The sequence below is a fragment of the Athene cunicularia genome (genome assembly GCF_003259725.1).
Source record: "Athene cunicularia isolate RWA chromosome 4 unlocalized genomic scaffold, athCun1 chr4_part1, whole genome shotgun sequence".
Classification (NCBI taxonomy): Eukaryota; Metazoa; Chordata; class Aves; order Strigiformes; family Strigidae; genus Athene; species Athene cunicularia.
Window position 1 is genome coordinate 13,886,880 of NW_020799098.1, and position 19,048 is coordinate 13,905,927.

General features: G+C 37.7%; 1 protein-coding gene across 4 annotated transcripts in view; it reads right to left on the reverse strand.

The window, feature by feature from the left end:
• Positions 1-19,048, reverse strand: part of SLC2A9 (solute carrier family 2 member 9) — a 133,871-nt gene that overhangs the window by 45,928 nt on the left and 68,895 nt on the right. For all 4 annotated transcript variants that reach the window (XM_026847171.1, XM_026847169.1, XM_026847170.1 and 1 more), the window contains 2 exons: positions 13,564-13,751; positions 8,949-9,059 (listed from right to left, as the gene is read on the reverse strand). In XM_026847171.1, coding sequence (XP_026702972.1) covers positions 8,949-9,059; positions 13,564-13,751 — 299 coding nt within the window. The remainder of the gene's footprint in view (positions 1-8,948; positions 9,060-13,563; positions 13,752-19,048) is intronic.

Here is a 19,048-nt window from a genome sequence, read left to right on the forward strand (position 1 = left end):
AACTGTTTGCCAGGTCATTATTTACTGGAGAATTTAAATCCCTCTTCCACACATCCTTTGAGCAAAAGATAAAATGAGCAACTAAATGAAATCTAGAGTAATGCCCTTAATTCTGGGTGATGATGCACAGTGTTCTGCTGTCAGCACCTAGAAGAAATGTGTTAAAGACAAGTACAAAGTCACTCAGGGAAGAAACACCTTGTGTGGCAAGTTCTTCTCCTGCAGCATTGGGTTCATCAGCAGATTTTAGGACAGGCTTCAAAACACGCCAGCCTGGACTTCCACACCAGAGGTGTACACAGTAACACTGCAGAAATGGAAAAGCAACTCTGGGGAGAGCTTTAGCACTCTCTATTTCTTTAAATGAGGAAATATACTCATTTTGACAGTTTCCACAGCTACCAAAATAGAATTTATTTCAGAGTCGTGTTTAAAACAGACCTGCACTGATGTTATTAACATCATTGTGTTCACAGGGCCTAAATTTTCCAAAACTGAAAATGCAGGTCAAAACCTCTACAAGATGCCAAATATTTTTCACTATGATTAATAAATGTGGCCACACATACATTTAGCTGAGAGATTTTTTGTGGTTCCAAGGGATGAAAAGTTATCTGATGGGTCTGTAAGAAGACTTAAGACTTCTGCAATAGATGCTGCATATATAATTTCACATACCAGGGAACTTCACTTATTTTTTTCAACTCAGGATTGGTGATCATGATTAAACAAACCTTGGTGTTACACCACCTGTGGATTTTGTAATTAAAATGGGGTAAGGGATGAATATTTCTCTTCTAGGGGAAAAAGGTTCATAGATGCCTTTCATACAGAGCATAACATGGGAAAAAAGTGATAGATCGGTTTTGGTTGTAAAGCTCAAAGCAAAGCAAATCCCAGTAAGGGAGGATAGTTTGGACTCAGTCCTCTGAAAAAAAAACCATGTGTATGCACTTGTGCCTACAGACACTGAGAACAAATAGTGTGGACATATTTGGGCAAATCTAGGTGGGTTGGTGAGGCACTCACAGTTTAAACTGAGACACAAGCAGAGATACAGCAGATCTGCAGGTTCCATATTGTTTTTACAGAAGAGGACAGCAGTTTCTATATATTTAAATTCCTTTTTACTCAGAGACAATTCATGAAGAAATAAAACAAATCCATGTGCAGTCATTCTCCCTGAGCTGATGCCACGTTTCCCAAGCATTCATCATTGCTATTTATTTAATACAGTAGCAATGCAGAACTAGAATGCTTCAGCTTCTGGGCACTCTCTGAAGTTTCTGCTCCAAAAAATTTGTAATTACAATTCTTGGTGACATTTCTTGTGATTTATGGAATGGACCAATTTCATTCACTGGAGAAAATCAACAGGAATTATGTTCTTATTCACAGGGACACTATGATGTACGAGAATTGCTGGGAATCCTATAATAATTTCCAAAGTTGATATGAAGTTAAGTACACTGACAGCACTAATAAATCTAGGAAATACAGACATGGAAGGCTTCTCAACTAGACATGATTAACTTGCACAATTATGAGGAGAGAAATCCCTACTTCCATTTTAAAGCTAAGGACACCTCTAATTTGTTCAGACGCATGACCTGCCTCTTGTATCATGAGTTCCAACCCAACAAAACACATGTGTTTATGGCACAAATTCAAACAAGGCACACTAGCCTCTGCTGAAATGGGACACTACATGGAAACAAGCTCATGAAAAGCCAAGTGCAACAATCAAAACCATGTTCCCTACCTGGTTATAAATTACAAACCTGTAATCTTGTAAAAGGTAGCATTTGTGTTTGCAAAGACAGGGGTCTGTGGCTTTGCTAGTCAGGAGGCAATGCAGAAGCATCCCAGGGCCCAGTGGCAGATCAAAGTTGTTCAACTGCGAGCCAATCCACAACAGAAAACCCTCTCAGGAGGCACCATCTTTCACCAAGGCCAGAAAGGTTTTTTGAATCATTTAAGTGCACAGACGCTTCAAACACCCAGTCCATCAAGCTGTTTAGGTCTACAGTATTTCTAAGTAAAATCTCATTTATTTTTGAGGATTTCTTAAGAAAACCTATGCCATGACATCAGTACCTCAAATTTGCCTGCTGAATTGTTTGTTACCCTTTTCTTGATGGAAAAAAAAAAGCTCAGATAAAGTCTGAAGTTTCAGCAAATACTTGAAAAGAAAGGTCTAATGTCTTTAAAACAGCAAGTATCCTTGGTTTTGAGGTTATAAACAGACAACAACTTCATTTTTAGTTACGACTATACAAATCCAAAACTTGTTAACTTGCAAAACCCACTATGATGCTTATGACTCATAACAAGTAAAAGATGATTCACCAGTTTTCAAGTATTTAGTTCTGAATGCTCCAGTTGCTATGCACTGGTAACTGTTACCTATTGAAGACTTATAACTATTCAAAATATACTACATGGTAGAGTAAATGAAGTAACAAGAAATCCGGTATATGCTCAAGCACAGGCAAAAAAAAGAATCTTACAACTGTTTTCTGTGATAGCACAGAGTTATTTGCCAAATTGTGTAGGCTGATACTTGTTTATGTGTGATCATAAACATGCATTTGCAGAAGACTATACCCAGTCATGGTAATTAACACAGCTGAAATTACTGAAAATGTGTAAAAAAATATTGTAACCAAAGTTCTCTCAACACAAACGCTTGGTGATAATAAGGCAACTAATATGCATACTAAGTTAACAGTTCACACAACTTACTTTTGTCTGGCAGGAAACGCGAATAAAGTTAAAAAAGCAAATGTCAATCTTTTCACTTGAGTCAGCTGCAGATACCGGGGCTGACATAATTAAAGCAGAGCGCATTAAAAAAGATCAGACAAGCTTCTCTGGATAAAACAAATGTGTAAGCAAGTTCTACAGCCCAAATGGGAGGTCACAGAATACTATTCCCTGCTCATTTCCTGGTCCTATCCTAAATTATGCTAAGAAAAACCCACTAGATTTTCTTGATGTCTCAGCTCTCTAAAGAAGTTCGATCTACGTGCTGACATCAAGAGTAGACACACTTTTTTCTCATGTATTTTGGATATAGGTCTGAATAAGTCTGTATGTCTTGATTCAGACTTAACGTGACAAGCTAACTCGGTGTTCTTTCCATTTTAAATAGCAGAATTAAAAGGGGTAATCACATTTATATCACCGTCAGGTTTATTTATGACACAATGTGTGGTATCTTGCATCCAGAAAAAGGAGAACAGAAGACTGATGGTTATAAATTGTTTTTTTAATTCATATTTTTATGTATATCCATTTGTCTACTGTATGAATTATACAACTGTATAACAGCTGTAAACAAAAAAAAAAGGGTTATTTAATTTAAGTATCTAAACTGGAATTTAGAGGCTTAGCATCAATACTGACCACATAAGCACAAGCCTTAAATGCTGTGCCTACTCTAGCTCTCTCAACAGTTTGCCTGTATGTGTGCTAATGCCATGACAGGGTAAGATCCTACACGTTTTCTGTAGGTACCAGGCTAGGGATTACTATCAGCAAAGGGTGGAATTGACTGCTATGTTTCTAAGCTCCGTCTGAACTATTTTGCAGTAAAGCATCCTTAAACATCTTCACTTGGCAGTGAAATTTTCCATTCACTGGACCAGCATGACCAAGATGTAGCCCATGGAGGGATTCACTCTAGTCATCCGCTTCACCTCAGCAGTGCCTGGGAACAGCCCTTAGGGTGGCATAGAAACCCCCCATTATCTTATTCCTATTATGTCACTTCAGTAAAATGTAGGTATTTTTGAAGCAAAGATCCTGCTGTTGATGATTTATTTGTTAAAAGCATTAAGTTTTGTCTTGTGTCAGGTTCATTTTGTAAAAGCTAGACTAGATCTTGACCTTGATCTATGACAGATTATTGTGGCTGGTGCTTTATTTTCTAATGATGGTACCTGAATGCCCTGATACAGATAATTTTCAATAGATTAGGAAAAAAAAATTACTCAAAATGTTGTTGTTGTTGTTATTTTTTTTTAATACTCAACAGCAGGGGCTATATCTTTACAACTTTTAATTTTTGAAAATATCCTGCAGAAGGATTTGTACTACATAAGCGCAGTCTTTAATCTACTATGACCTTGGGTCTTAGGAGTGGTGTTGTAAGGTAGACCTTCATAAGGAGATTTATTCTCCCAGAAGACATGGTTACTTTAACACAAGAAATCTTTATCTATTCTAAAGCCTAAGTGTAATACAATGATGAAGAAGGAATAATGTCATTGCCTAAGTGATTCCATTGACTGCTTGTCGATTAAGGTAGCATGCATTAACACAGTCACACGTGAGATTTCACCCTGCAGCAAAAATGGGCCCACGTGCACTCTGGCCATCAAAAAATGACAGCACTGGCCAATCTGCTTGATTTGGTCAGTATCTCTTTTCTACTGCTGATTTTTCTGATTACCTTTTGTCCAACACAGTGACTTTTGAGCTTTTCCCTTTGGAGAGTCTGAATGACATAGCTGATTATAAAAGGCTCTTTGTTAACTCTCCCATATTATAAATGGGTATTTTTATGATTATTTGACCCAAGACAAACCAGCACAGAATTACACTTGATACTTCTTTGTATGACAGTGAAGTGTTGATAGCTACTCTCGAAGAATAGTTTTGTAGTCAGCTGAGCATTCACACTGTTATAATTTAATCCAGCCCACACCTACTGTATTTTATATTCTCTAATCTCAACATGACAGACTTTTTCATACTGTGAAATTCACTGCTTTAGGATGCTGTGGGTTCTAAAAACATACAAAAGTGGAAAAGTTACTAGACAAATTTAAGGAAAAGTTTCTATCCAGGCTGTTACAGGCCTAGATACTACCTTCTAATTCTGGTACTTCTTGAGCAACAGTTTGTCAGTGTGAAGGGAGCAAAAAGGGAAAATGCCATGTTTGTCCCAATCCTGCACTCTTCTCTACTTACAGCCTACTGGGGATTATGGGTAGGTGAAGGTTGACTTTGACCTAGTGTGAACAGTGTCACATAGGACTGCATTAAAAGTCTTCCTAAAAAACAGATTATAGCAAAACTCCCTAAGAACCCTCAAGATTAAAGCATTTGTCACCCCATTTTTTAACACTGCTATGTCTGGCTGTCACTGGAATGTATTTCTTCCTGTTCTGACCCCAATGGAGCCACAAAGTTTCTTGCATTACCCTTTGGATACCATGGAGGAAAAGCGTTAGGGATGAGGACACCTACTGAAGTGTCTGGAGTAATCCTGTTTTAATATGTGTCATGCTCTAAGCAGGGAATCCCTTCTTGTATGTTGAGATCGATTAACATTAAAAGAAACACAAACCAAATTTAAGAGCCCTTTCTCATGACACCCCAACGCAGAATAACATCATCTTCACCTAAGAAAGCTGGCTTCCTTGACTTCTGTGTGATACTGCAACGGATTTCCTATATTCTTTTATGGTCTACTACTGAATTATACTTTAACTCATTCCAGGCTTTGCATGGCTTGTCTCTGTCACAGGCTTTGGAAGGCACATTAGTAACACCTTGATGCATCACCTTATGGGAAATGCTTAAGGCATAATCTTCTCAATATAGTCATAGCTAGTGTCTTTCTGTGAACATTATATAAAGACCAAATGTGGTACCACAGATGGCAAAACTGGATGTGGGATGCTTAATGTGAACATTCCCTTTTATTCTATGCTGGTTTCATGGAGGAGGGGAGGAATCTTTTCACATGTTTACTTCTGTCTCACTTTCCATTCAGCCTGTTGCCTTGTCAAAGAAAAGTAGCAGCAAATTGTTCCTTCTGTCCACTAAGAGTAAGACAACTAAATTAAATAAACCTCAATTACTAAGAATTACAAAATGGCACAGTAACCAATCCTACTTAAGAATACCTAAATCTGTGGAGTCCCCTTACTGTAGAATTTAAAGAACAGACTTCTAATAAACACTTATTTGCCAGGGAACTATTCAGGTATTCCATCCTGCTTCAATGCATCAGGTTAGGTAACTTACTGCTGCAACACATCTATGAGTAGGAAATCTATTCAATATTTCATTCCAGAGGATAATCAAACTTCTCCAGAAACAAACTAAAATTAATGGGCGCTCTCATTAAAAAGTAGCTTGTCTAGCCAATCCTTCAAACTGAATCTGTGCGTAGCAGAATGGGTGGAGAAGTCTACAATTAACCAAAAAACATACAGAAAGTTTCTGTCATCTCCCCAGAAAGAAGCCAGGGCATCAAGTACACAATGCTACAACACGGATATTTCATGAAGTGAACTAGGAAATGATGGTGCAAGCAGGAGTTGCAGCCAAAGGAAACGTAATGCTGCATGTTTCATTTCTGTCCTGTTTGGTGACTTTTGTTCGAAAGTAGGAGGTATGAAGGTGTAGGTAAAGCATGTTACCAGCAGGCACATCAAGTGATCTGAGGCAATAGAGATATAAAAGGGATGGGATGTTATTTGCCCTTCCTCAAGGACCACATCAACATTATTACTGTTATGCTGCTGCTCCTACAAGACATGTTCAAGGGAGACTTTCAAATTTTTCCACAGTTTGAATGATACTTTATCTCCTAAATATTACTTTGCTTCTTTATGAAATAAATCTATTTCAATCTTTTCCTTTAGCATTCATACAGGGCTCATCAATACCTAAGTATTCTTACCGAGGCTCAGAGACTCCTGACCACCTAACACATGTATAACCATCAGAGATGGTACATGATTTCATTGTGGACCTCTTCAATGGCTATTTCATTTACAAGAACAAAAACTCCAATTAGTGATAGGAGTGCCTACTGAAATCCTGGAATTTATTGTTATTAAAATCTGGTTTCTGCTAGCAAGCACAACATATAAAGAAACACCATGAAGATTAAGTTCCCCCCTTGCTTTCTCCTGCTTCTTCCCTTCTTCTCTCTGAGTAGTACATAAGACATATGCACCTGACTTAATGATGTCAAATAGATTAAAAAAAAAACCCCAAACAAAACAGCAGCTGAGAGGTTGGGAGTGGGAGGAAAGGCAGAAATCCCCCATCCTTAGTTCTAGGCATGAAAAAAATCTAGAGGAAGTTACCTGTAGAAATGAGAAGCTGCAAAACCTTCCACTTAGAAAACAAATTCATACTGTTGTTACTTTAAATAGCAGCAATGAAACATTTATAAGGATTACTGAAATAAAATTAAGGCTATAAAGCAGCATTTTTCTCGAACTGAAAGAGCAAATTTGAAGGGAGCAGAAATATAAACAGATCAGTATTTTCAGAGGCACAGCAAGTAGCTTAAACAAAAAAAGTATTAAAACCACTCCTCTTGGGCATCAAAAGAAGATACTATGCATACCAGGAACCAAAGCAGACGCGAGACACATCCACCTCAGTATTTATGAACAGCGTGCTCTGAATAAGCCCCACAAACTGATAGCACACAAAGAACTGAAAAGATGACAAACCCTATTTATAGAATGGCTTTAATATATCCTGGAATCATCTCCACATAATTTTAATCTGTTTCCACAAAAAAAGTGTATTCTTCACTTAAATCACTGGCAGAATTATCATTATTATTTTTACACATATCTTAAACAAAGAAGCATTTCTGCAGTGTGACAAAGAAGAAACTGTAAGAGGTAGGGATATCCATACTTCCCTATTTCCACATATTAAAAAGTATGTTCCTTTAATTACAAAAAACCAAGATTTACTCCAAAGTAGATTTAAGATTAGAAGATCTTTGAGAGTTCTTATGTCCTAGACTATAAGAAAATACACTTGATAGCTGAATTCAGTTTAACATTTTATAGGTCATAAGCAGTTGCTCTGCCACAGGAGAGGATTTTTTTGCCAAAACCATTCTTCTGACATTTAAAAATGCTTGTCTGGTGTGTCCAGTATTGTGTAAATACAGTTGGTATAGAATATACAAAGATAAGGAAAAATTCTAACAAAGAAAGGAGTATTTGCTTGTTTGCAACTTTCCATTCCAAAGACATCTCCCACTGTTTCTTATTTATTTCAGTGCAAACAGAAATATATTTCCTTTAGCAATTAATTGTATATTCTCCCACTAAAACTTTCAGTTTTAGTTTGCCCATTTAGCATATTTTTTTTTTCCTAGTGAACTTTTCCATTTTGAAATAGGGAAAAAAAAACCACCCATGGATTTTTTTTCTATAAATGTCTTCCTCTACATTCAGTGCATTGCAAAGGTACACAACTTACGCAGGAGCTCATCTGTTATGAAAGGATGCCTGCTTGCCCTTGGAGAATAAGTTACCAGAATTTAATACAACATGGGACAACCCTGTTCTAGCATGATGGCTTACTTTTCCACCAAGATGGCTCACAAACATTTACTCCCGTATTTTTAAATGGCTGAAGAATTCTCCTCACTGTTTTTAAGCTGCTACAGAAAACATGTCACTAAAACATGCCCAGTAAGACATATGGCTGATTCTGCAATCCACACTGAACACAGCTACCTGTACTATGCCTGAGCCTTCTCCAGCAACCACTACCTGGTTCCCAGCTGACACACAAGAATGTCACTCTGGAATGTGAATAAACTGCTACCAGATAAAGTCATTCTGCCAATTTATGAGTTATCACTCAATATACTTCAGTCCTTGCTGTTCCTGCCTTCTTCCTGTTCAGCCATACAAAGCACCTCTGGATGTATCAACTTTTTATGCTACTTTTATGCAACTAAAACTAGAGAGCATCTTCTTAAAAAAAATCCCAAGCTACAAAACTCGGTTTAGGGTTAAACCTAGAAATAATATTTTCAGTTGCTTTATCAACCATTACACTTAATCCTCAATATACTATTCTGCTTACATTTTAACCTGTATAAAGCAATAAAATAACTAATTTATATGTCAAGCAAGTTAATGGATTTTTATAACCATACTTACAGAAAAAACAGCAGCCACAGTCTCAACAGCACCAGTACTTAGAGTAACATAGGGGATTGTTTCATGATTGATCCCAGCTTCACTAAAGATGCTGTTTGTGTAGTACCAGATCTGTATCAGAGAGAAGAAAATGAGTTATTAATCGTTATGGCTTGAACTACAATGTATTGGTATTCAGTGCTAACATCTGATCTGCCAGAGACCAGACTTGTTAAAACACCGAGCACTCCCAAACGACCAAGGGCTGGGCAGGACAACAAATGAAGGGAAAGGGCAAATTTCAGGTGGATTAGTCACAACACTGCTGTACTTCTGCTTGCAGACCCAGGCAGAATGACAATCAGTTTTAACTCAATTTAGTTTAATTCACTTTAGGAGTAAATCAAAGAAACTCACTTTAAGCTTGAACAAGAGGATATAAATAGGTTTTGTGTGGCTGAGCAACACTGCCTAAAAAGCAGGTTTGGGTGGTTTTATGGAATACTTCAGTGGCACATAACAACAGAGGGAAGAACAGGAAAGAGATGCTGAGAGGCACTGCAGGAACCACTCCTTTTCGGACAGAACGTGTGATTGGTCTCATTCCAACCTCACTGCAGCATGGACATCTGCAGTCAAGCCATCAACTTAATCCCTCTATTATCAACAGAAAGAAAAGATACTTTTAGAGTGAGAGTTGTTTGGTGAAAAGTAAAAGCTGCTTTTAGGATGAAATGCATCATAGGCTAGAAGGAGCTGTTGCTAATGGGCAAAAACAGGGAGCATAGGGTTAGGAGCTTAGAGGAAGTCATTCAGGTTTCGTCAGAAAAAACACATCCAGTGATGACAATATCCAGACAGAGAATATATAATGGTAATACTCTAAAATAACAAGCCTGGTAAGTATCAGAGCCCAATTCACATCACAAATGAAGTCTGAGAACCATATAACATTTATGTGGGACTCAAGGTGACAGCAAAGAACTACCCAAAGCTTTTGGCTACCAAAAGCATGCAACAAGGAGAGACTGCCTTGGAGAAACAAAAGATAATTGATTTACTAGAGAAGATGAAAAACAATTGAAACACTGATTATCAGAAGAAAATGAAACTTCTAAACCACAGCTCATTACCTGTGACAACAAAACTGAAAGCCAGAGATACCTAGAAGTAGCAGTGGTATTTTTTCCCATATGCTGTTCATGTGACAAGCCCTAACAGGGCAAGCACTGCTAAATAAAAGGCTTGAATGGGAATGTTCTGATCGCATGAGGAAAACCCTGCTGCTGGCCAGCACATTATGCACATGCTATATCTGTTCATCAAGCCACTAACTCAGGAGCTTTGTAAAAAAAAAAAAATCTCTGAATTCCCAACTAGCCCTTTAGCAAAGCTGCTTGTCCCAGACCAAAGAAGAAAATCCAATTCATCTTACATAAAACAAAAATAAAATAAAATATCATGGACTAAAAAGTCACCTGCATCACCTTACAGATAAAGAGAAGCTGACTGAAGACTTTTATGCCTACTGCTGGCACATCAGCTCTCACCAGAATAGACACAATGACAGTAAGTGACAGTAGAAAACTTCTCTATATGAAGTAGCTATATATATTCATGTAGCATGCACTGGTGTTAATTGTGCATTTCACTGGACTGTTGATACAGAGCACAGACTGAAGAAAAACTAAAGAAAAAACAGTTCCCTCCAAAATATTTATGCCCATTGATAAATTCTTTGTGACCCAAAACTCTGATAACCTATTCACCTCCCATACACCTACACAGTATATAAGGAAAATAAGGTAGCACAAAACTGTGATAAAAGTAGTTATTTCTCCATACTACCTCCATAAAATTGAACATTTCATGCAAGGAAAGTTAGAAAACATGTAATTTAGGCATTTCATTCTTGATATCAGTTTTGCATAGCAGGTACAGCTTCTAAAAATGATGGTGATATTGCAGGTGTGCAGACCTTTAAAGAATAGAAAGAGGTCAAAGAGTCACTTAAGCAGACAACTCCTGAATGTAATCTGCCACGATATAATGACTACAACATAAGATGTTTCCCAAGGGGTTTTACAGAAGAGCATGACTGACTATTGATGGCAAGAGTGGTAGTAACACAGCAAGATGAAAAAAATAGCAGAGCAAAGACAGGATGAAGTTCACTGACTTAGCAGTCTGTGTAACAACACAAATATAAATTAGGGTAAAAATTAACAAGATATTCACATTTCAAAACAATAAAAGTGAATGTTTTTTGGCCTGTGTATCATTAAACAGGGAAACACACTGCTCTAGGATATTACCAAGACAAACTTACTAGGTTAATGATGACTAGTTTCACTTAAGTTATTTTTCTAACATGGCTTTTGCTAGCTAATGATTTCATTAGCTAACAAAATTAGCTAATGATTTGGCTAAAAGTTTTGGAATGAAAGAGTTGTGGAAAATGGGGCAGAAGGTCCAAAACCCCAGAAAAAACTGCTGTTAAGCCCAAATTTGACTTCCTAAGCCCATGGCGAGTCACTGTTGCTTCACAGGCTGAAGTAAAACTTTGCCACTTACATACATTTCTTTCTAAGAAATTCAACTCTTCAATAGGAAAAGTAAGCCACAAAATATACGGGTGACAACACAGACATATACTGTGATGCACACTGCATACTCACCACTTCATACACTACCTGATGCCAAGTCTTCTCCATATCAAGTGTGAAAAACACACCATAATAGATCTTTTGCATACCAAAAACACGCATTGCTGCACAGACTCCCATCCCCGGCATGATTTTTTTCCATTTGAAATACAACCCTCTGCCTTAAGGATAGATCCCACAGAAGCCTAGTGATTCCACTCTGGGAATGACTCTCTTAAAGCAATATGCAGTACAGTATATTTCTTGATATGAAAAAGGATAAAGATCACTAGTGGGAACTTCACTGTAGTTTTGTGTCTTCTTTAGAACTGAAATACGATGGTAGAAGACAAATTTATTACAGATGATATGCATCATGGATAAATTTTATCAGATAAAAAGAGACTAATATAGCTTAATTTATTTATGTGAATTTAGGTCAGACTGTCTGGTATTTTGTTATAACTGAACACATTAATATTATCAGGATTTCACCATGATTTCTGTTCCATGTGGAAACCAACGAACATACCATTTTAAGCAAAAAAAAAAATATCATAAAGTAGAAGCAAGTGTTCTCAGATACCAGCAGGATGATTACAGAAGTCTGCCAGTTGGCAATTTCCTTGGAGAGTGACCTGAGACTCTCACCTGAAAGAAGTCCAACTTTCCCATATGTCCTGCCCAGATGGCAATTGTGGAAAAGACCAGACTGATTAACAGGGCACTACAGACAAAGCAAATGTGGGTGCTGTGAGTTACATGGAAGCATTCTCAGCCAGTTAAACCTTGCTGATACTGGCTCACATCCAACAGGTTAGTTCAGATGCAGTCAGGCAAACCAAGACCTGGGTTCAGCAGTATCTGTCACACCTGTATCTGTCCTCTAATCTCTGAGCTTCATGTGACTTGATCAAGATCAGTCAGGAAAATCATGCAAAAGAGACAAGGAATTGAAACCTGGTCTCTTAATCAAGTGGCCCAGCTATTTCTCCTGATTTTTCTTATAATATTTGGTTTTATTATTAAATATTACTATTAACTATTTAAACAATCAACTTCAGAAAGCAAATTTTGTGTGAATACTTTTTTTTTTTTTTCCAGCAAGGAAACTTGTGTCTGGATATAAAGAAAATGCTTTTCACACTGTAAGTGGTGAAAACACCTTGCACAGTTGCCCAGGGAGGCTGTGGATTCTTCACCCTTGGACATACTTAAAATCAACTGCACAAAGCCCTCAGCAGCCTAAGCCAACCCTGAAGTCAGTCCAACTCTGGGCAGGGGCTCAGTCCAGATGACCTCCAAAGACCCCTTCCAACCTAAATTGTCCTGTGAATCTCTCCTAGCTGATGCAATAGGCTCAGACAGATGGAAAAGGAGACTTTGATATCCATTAGCCTCAGACACATTAATGGTCACTACTGACTGCTCTGTGTCTTTTTTCCTCTTTTGCTCCACTTTCCAAGAAGGGCATATTGAAGCACAGCTTACTCTTCAAATTGTATGAAACAACAACAAAAAAAATCAAACATCCAGTGCAACTTCTTAACATCACAGGAAGTTTTGCTGACTTCTATAAGCACAGAACTGAACTGATCCAAGCAGAAATGTCTACTGAAGAGACCAAGCTTACCTAACGTGAACAAACATGGGACGTTATCAGACCAGATCTTAACTGACCAGAAACAGAGAATCTGAGTATCAGAAGCAGAATCTGTACACTTTCTTTGCTGATCTGTGTTACCTTTTCATGTATTCCTTCAAAGTTAACACAACGTGGCTTTCTTCCCTTTTTTTTGTTTAACCCTCCCCCCCAATGATAGAGCTCTCCATGTACCTTCCCACACATTGGTGTAACAAAATCATTACTAAGAAGAAACAGCCAAAACTGAAGGTCATAGATGTTGCTGACTGGTATATCATAAACCTTGTATTAAAAAGAAAGAAAGGAACATCCCAGGAGAAGCCACGGCCTGAAGAAGGACACTTACAGCATTTAGCCCACAGAGCTGGTAGCAGCCCATGGTGACGACCACAGTAATAACCTGCCATCGCACAGCGCGGGTTCTCAGGAGCTGAAGTATTGACACTAACTTGGTGTTTCTTTGGACTCGAGACTCTGCCAAAACTTCTTCTACTTCATGAGACACATCATCTTTCCCAAGGAAGGTCTGAAATGCTACAAAGAGAGGACATGTTCTTTAGGCCAAACACTTGGCAGTATGTGCATTTCTAACAGACTTGTTTCACATAAATGGAAATGTGTGACAGGAACAGGAGACATACATGGGCTACAACTTAATTACTCTTCTGCTAACAGTATCATTCTGCTCTGGGTATGATCTGGCTCATCCCTGCAATTGGTCTCAAACTGCAACAAGAATATAAATTATCTGGCACCCTACCAGACCTCTCCTTATATTATTTCATATGTAATATACCCTAAGGTCCAGTGTGGAGTCAAAAACCGGTGTAATCTGAAAAAAGAGTTTAATAACAAAGCAGTTCTGAACATTACTTGACTTGGCCACTTTTGCAGCCTAACAGTGTATCAGACTTTGTTGCTGGAGATAAGATTGGATAGAGAAGTAATAAGATGTAAAATCATGTAAGTCTAGTAGACCAAGAAAAGGCAGACATTTGAAAGGAATAACTATTAATCTTCATTTTACCTTTTTTTACTATCATATAGGCAAGAATTCCCTTTGTCAGGATGATTAATATTAGAAAAAAATTACCCAGAGCAGTTCAAATCTTTCTAGTTGTCAATGCTGGAGACACAGGAGTGAATTTGCCTGGCAAATGTAAGCAACCAACCGACCTTGTCTCTCCAGAAATACACACTGTTTCGTATTATATTATTGCACATCGACGACTTACTGAGATATTCTTCCACTGTGAATAATATAAGCTTTCCAACTCACACCTCCTCCTGTAGGGGTCCTACAGATACCTCCTAATGGAGGTGGTGTATCGCCACCAACCTTGTTTTACAGGTACTGTATATGCTGATTATACTTTTTTTCACAATTTTATGAACATACCCCAGGGGTTGGTTTTGTAAGAGATGTTTAAAATGCTCATCATCTTGGAATGACTGCAGAGAAACAATTACATTACACTACCCCTGCCACAAGGCTTTGTGACCCAGTAGGATGCTAACTCTAAAAACAATCCTTTACACAGCAGGTCACTGTTACTTTTATTAAGTGAATAAGCTGGTTTAGTCCTCCCAAGAGCCAAGTCAATTTTCCTCTTATCCACAGCTTTGCACAGTACTACCTATAAATAAATTACCTTCACATTTTTCAATAAGTATGCATCATAGAAAGGACCCGGATGGTCAAGAACACTGACTAGCCATGGTCAAAATGCCTGGACCCCATTCGGGTTTTGAGTTTACAAAACTCTGACTTTACCCAGTAGGTGAAAAGGCCAAGTAATGGCATTTCAATTCTGTGAGGGATAGGTCACACAAATGAACCAGTGGCCTCCTCAGAGCAGCCCTCTCCATCCCTTTGGTGAAAGTGCAATGCTGCACACTCTGCCTGGTTCCCAGTTTGGCAGTGCAGGGAACTAACTCAAGCTCTGGGCCAAGATTTTCAGAGGCAGTTAGTAGCTTTATTGCATTTTAAAGGGCCCTACGTGACTCTGCTTAACAAGAAGGATATTTTTTTTAAGGGATGTACACCGACCACCTCTGGCTGTTGAGTCAATTCATAACATTAATTTATTCTGATATCCAGTTTCTCAGGAGAGAAGAGATCATAATTTTAAAATCCCTCGAACAGCATGAAATTAATCTTTTCACACAGGCCTTAAAATCAGGAATGAGTTAACATATTTGGACCTCAGAACCCAGAATTCAAGCCGCTGAGTTTTGTCCTTGTGCCACTGCTCATTTATTATTAAATGACATACCAAACACTCCTTAAAATGAGTGTGATGTATTCAAAGACACCGGTAAGAAATGTAAAATAAGAATGTGTGCCTATGGTATGTCAAAGTCAATGTCTCACACTCAAATGACACTTTCCTCAGTATTATCAAAGTACTGGTAAAGAAAAATTCAGATAAAGATGAGAACCAGACATATATCGCCATACTCATCTTTGAAAAGATTCTCTCAGATTTTTAAGCATCTGGTTTATCTGTGTAAATTAGGTCAGTGCACAATTTTCTTTATTTTTCCTGTCCTTAGAATCCTTGGCATTACTGTAGGGCACACAAGCCAAAAATATAGGTGCAGTCAAGTAAAAGGAAAGCAATCTGTCTTTTTTGCACAAAGGAGCTTGCTATATTTCTAGAAGGACCAGGCAGTAAAAAAAAAAAAAAAAAGCAATTATCAAAATTACCAAGTACAAGGCAAGAAAAATATAGACACCTGCTTTCTTCCCTCCCTGGTATTAGGAGCAGAGATGTAAATGCCACTAGGAAACTCTGACAGATACTTAAAATTACAAACAAGTCAAGAAATGCTAAGAAACTGCTATGCTATACATGCACAGTTTTGAGTAGACAACATTCAGTCTCAGGAAAAACACATTTTCCTTCTACTCAACACATATTCATTTTTTTCCATTAACAGTTCTTCAGTACATTAAGAATCACAATTTTATACATAATTAATGTGGAAATAAATTCTGCATTAGCAGGGAGATGGGAAAACTCCAAGGTCTTCCAATGTGCAATGTTCTATTCATTTTATATTTAAACATTTTACATTTAAACCCCTGCATTATTGGCACTGAGAAGCACAGCAGTTGCTCCTCTCCCCACTGCAACTCATTTCTCTCTGTGACTGGCTGCTTCTCTCTATAGACAAGTCTTATTTTCATGTCATGCTTAAAACCATCAAAGGAGTCACAGTTCTAGCAACTTTTAGACCTTTCCCAGATTTCTTTTTAATTCCCTTGCATCAGAAGGTCCCAGATGCTCAGCCTTCAAGTGTCAGGACACTGCCTTTATAAATAGCAAAAGAAGTGGATGGTTCCTGTCAAGGGGAAAGGAGCTAGGAAACCCTTCCATCTACACCACCAGTTTTTATTCATCTCAAGTAAGTAAAGGTGAAACATTTGCAAGTGGTTCAAAGGTCTGAAAGAAATCAGTTGGTACTGTCTTTAAAACTAATCACGCCTTTAAATTAACTGAAGATAGAGACTCAAGACCTCAACTACATGAGAAATTACTAATTCTTTCTCCATCATAGTACTTTAAGGACTGTGCAAAGGAAGCAGTTGTTATTGTAAAGACTGAATAAGCACATAAACTTCGAGAAGGCATTTTAAAGGATCAAAATGGTATTGTGTGGTTTACAGAATAGAGTCAGACCCAAGCAAGAGTAGGCAGAAAAAGAAAGAAGTGGTCACAGGTAGTAGTTTGGTCTTATGCCTTTAAATTTTTTTTTTTTTTTTAAAAAAAGCAAGCTGCATGAGTATTATTGGCATCTGTTTCCCATGGACATGTTCACTTCACTGATGATTAAGTACATTAAACTCAGTGTCTTTAACACATCATGATGCTTAAACAGCATCTTCTTTGGCAGACAGAATACTGGACTGGATGGACCCAGTCAGGCATCTCTTGATCACTGTTCTGAGTGGTCATAGACACATGGGGTGCCTCGCTGTTTGCCCCAACACTTGCACAAATTTCACCCAACTTCAGTGCTTTTGGATATGTCTTAATTTTTCTACAGTAACTTCATGTCAACAAAAATATTTGGCAAAATGAAAAAACATTTTCATATACCACTAATTATTAGAGTACTGAATAGCCATAATAATAATTTAGATGTACCTTGCCAGAAAAGACTTAAATGGCTATTTAAATCTAGCAAAATATTAATTAACTACTAGCATGTAGCATAGCAAAGTTTAAGAATAAATCTCAAATTTGCTATTCCAATTAATTAAATATAACTGCAAGCAAAAGTCTTTAGGCTTTTCCCATGTGTCACCTCCCTCTCCTTCTAAGTAAAGGAACACATAGATCTTCTGTGAGTTATCATCCAGTTTAGGAATAAATCTTTACCTGTTCTTATGTCTGGTTTCACAGACCATCAATACAAAATAGGCCTGTTCAGGTTCACTTGAAACCAGCCAAGATGTACAGGTAAAACAAAATATCTACATGCTACCTTATCACAAGAATTGGTAAATCAAGTTGTATCAAAGGTCCAGTGAACCAAATATCCTTTGTAAAAGACAGAAAGTTTAAGAAAAGTTGAAAACAAACCAGACACATCACTCCAGCTTTTGTCAGTAAGTAATAATCTGAGATGGAGCCTCTACCATAAGCCAGCAAGTGAAGTAGTCATGGATGTCTCTTCCTTTCCAATAAGTATTTCTTAGAATGCTTAGAGAATATGAAAACCACAGATAAGCAAAACTAAATCATATATGTCCTTGTTGTCAGTCATAACAACTTTATTTAAATCACTGGATTTGCAGCAATTTGTTCCTGTCGTAACTTTGGTTTTAATTGTTCTCCCGTTCACATGGGCCCCATGAGGGGCTCTATAAAAAATTAGCTACCTGCTTACTTAAATCAGAAATGACCTCACTCTTTTATCACATCAAAAGATATCAACTGTAATCCATCTTTCTAAGAATTTAAATCTACACATCTTGTTATACCTGTTGTAATGCTTCTTTCATAACCATGGGAGTTTTAATGCATGACTGAACATACTAAATGAACGGATTTTGTACATCACCAACAAATGTTACTGTGACATTTCATCTAAGTTATCTGACCCTTAAGACATAACAATATTCTTGTACTCTGGCAAGCTCGGATGACTTCATTGCTACTGTAGTGGCAATGAAAACGCAGGTTTCCTCCTTGTAACAGTCATATTCTTCAGAAGACACATGTCAACTCTCCAACTGGAAATATTCATAACCAGTGTTGCTAGTCATACAAATGTTCGGTTTTATCACACTACTACTACTGGTTTTATTTACATTGCATCACTGCCACAGTCACAGATCAGTGGTCCACTTGGCATGCAACTAAGAGACAATTAATGTCAAATTCCTGTCTTACTGTCCTACAGCTTGGATGGTAAACTGCCTGATGTAATTGTGGCAGCAGGTTTTTCTTTTTCTCCATGTTTCTATCCTTTACTCTTCATTCCCACTGTTTTCTAGCAACTGAAAAATCATCTTCCAAAGTCCTTCCCTTCAACAATTTAAATATCCATTTCTCCTCTGCTGTCTGGTGAGCATTATGAAGAATGATCACACTGGGTAAATGCTAGGCATTTTTCCCCTCTTGCCAAGAGAGAAGAATGTTTGTTATGGGATCTGGAAGGGGAGCTGGGACCATTTTACCCTCTCCCCATTACCAGAATTTTAGCTTCTTAAGCAAAGCAGATTTACAGATTGTGCTGTTGGTCCAGTCAACCATTCTCCTCCCACAACACATAAATCAGTTTTCACATTCGGCAGTGATACAGAAATATGGGAGAGA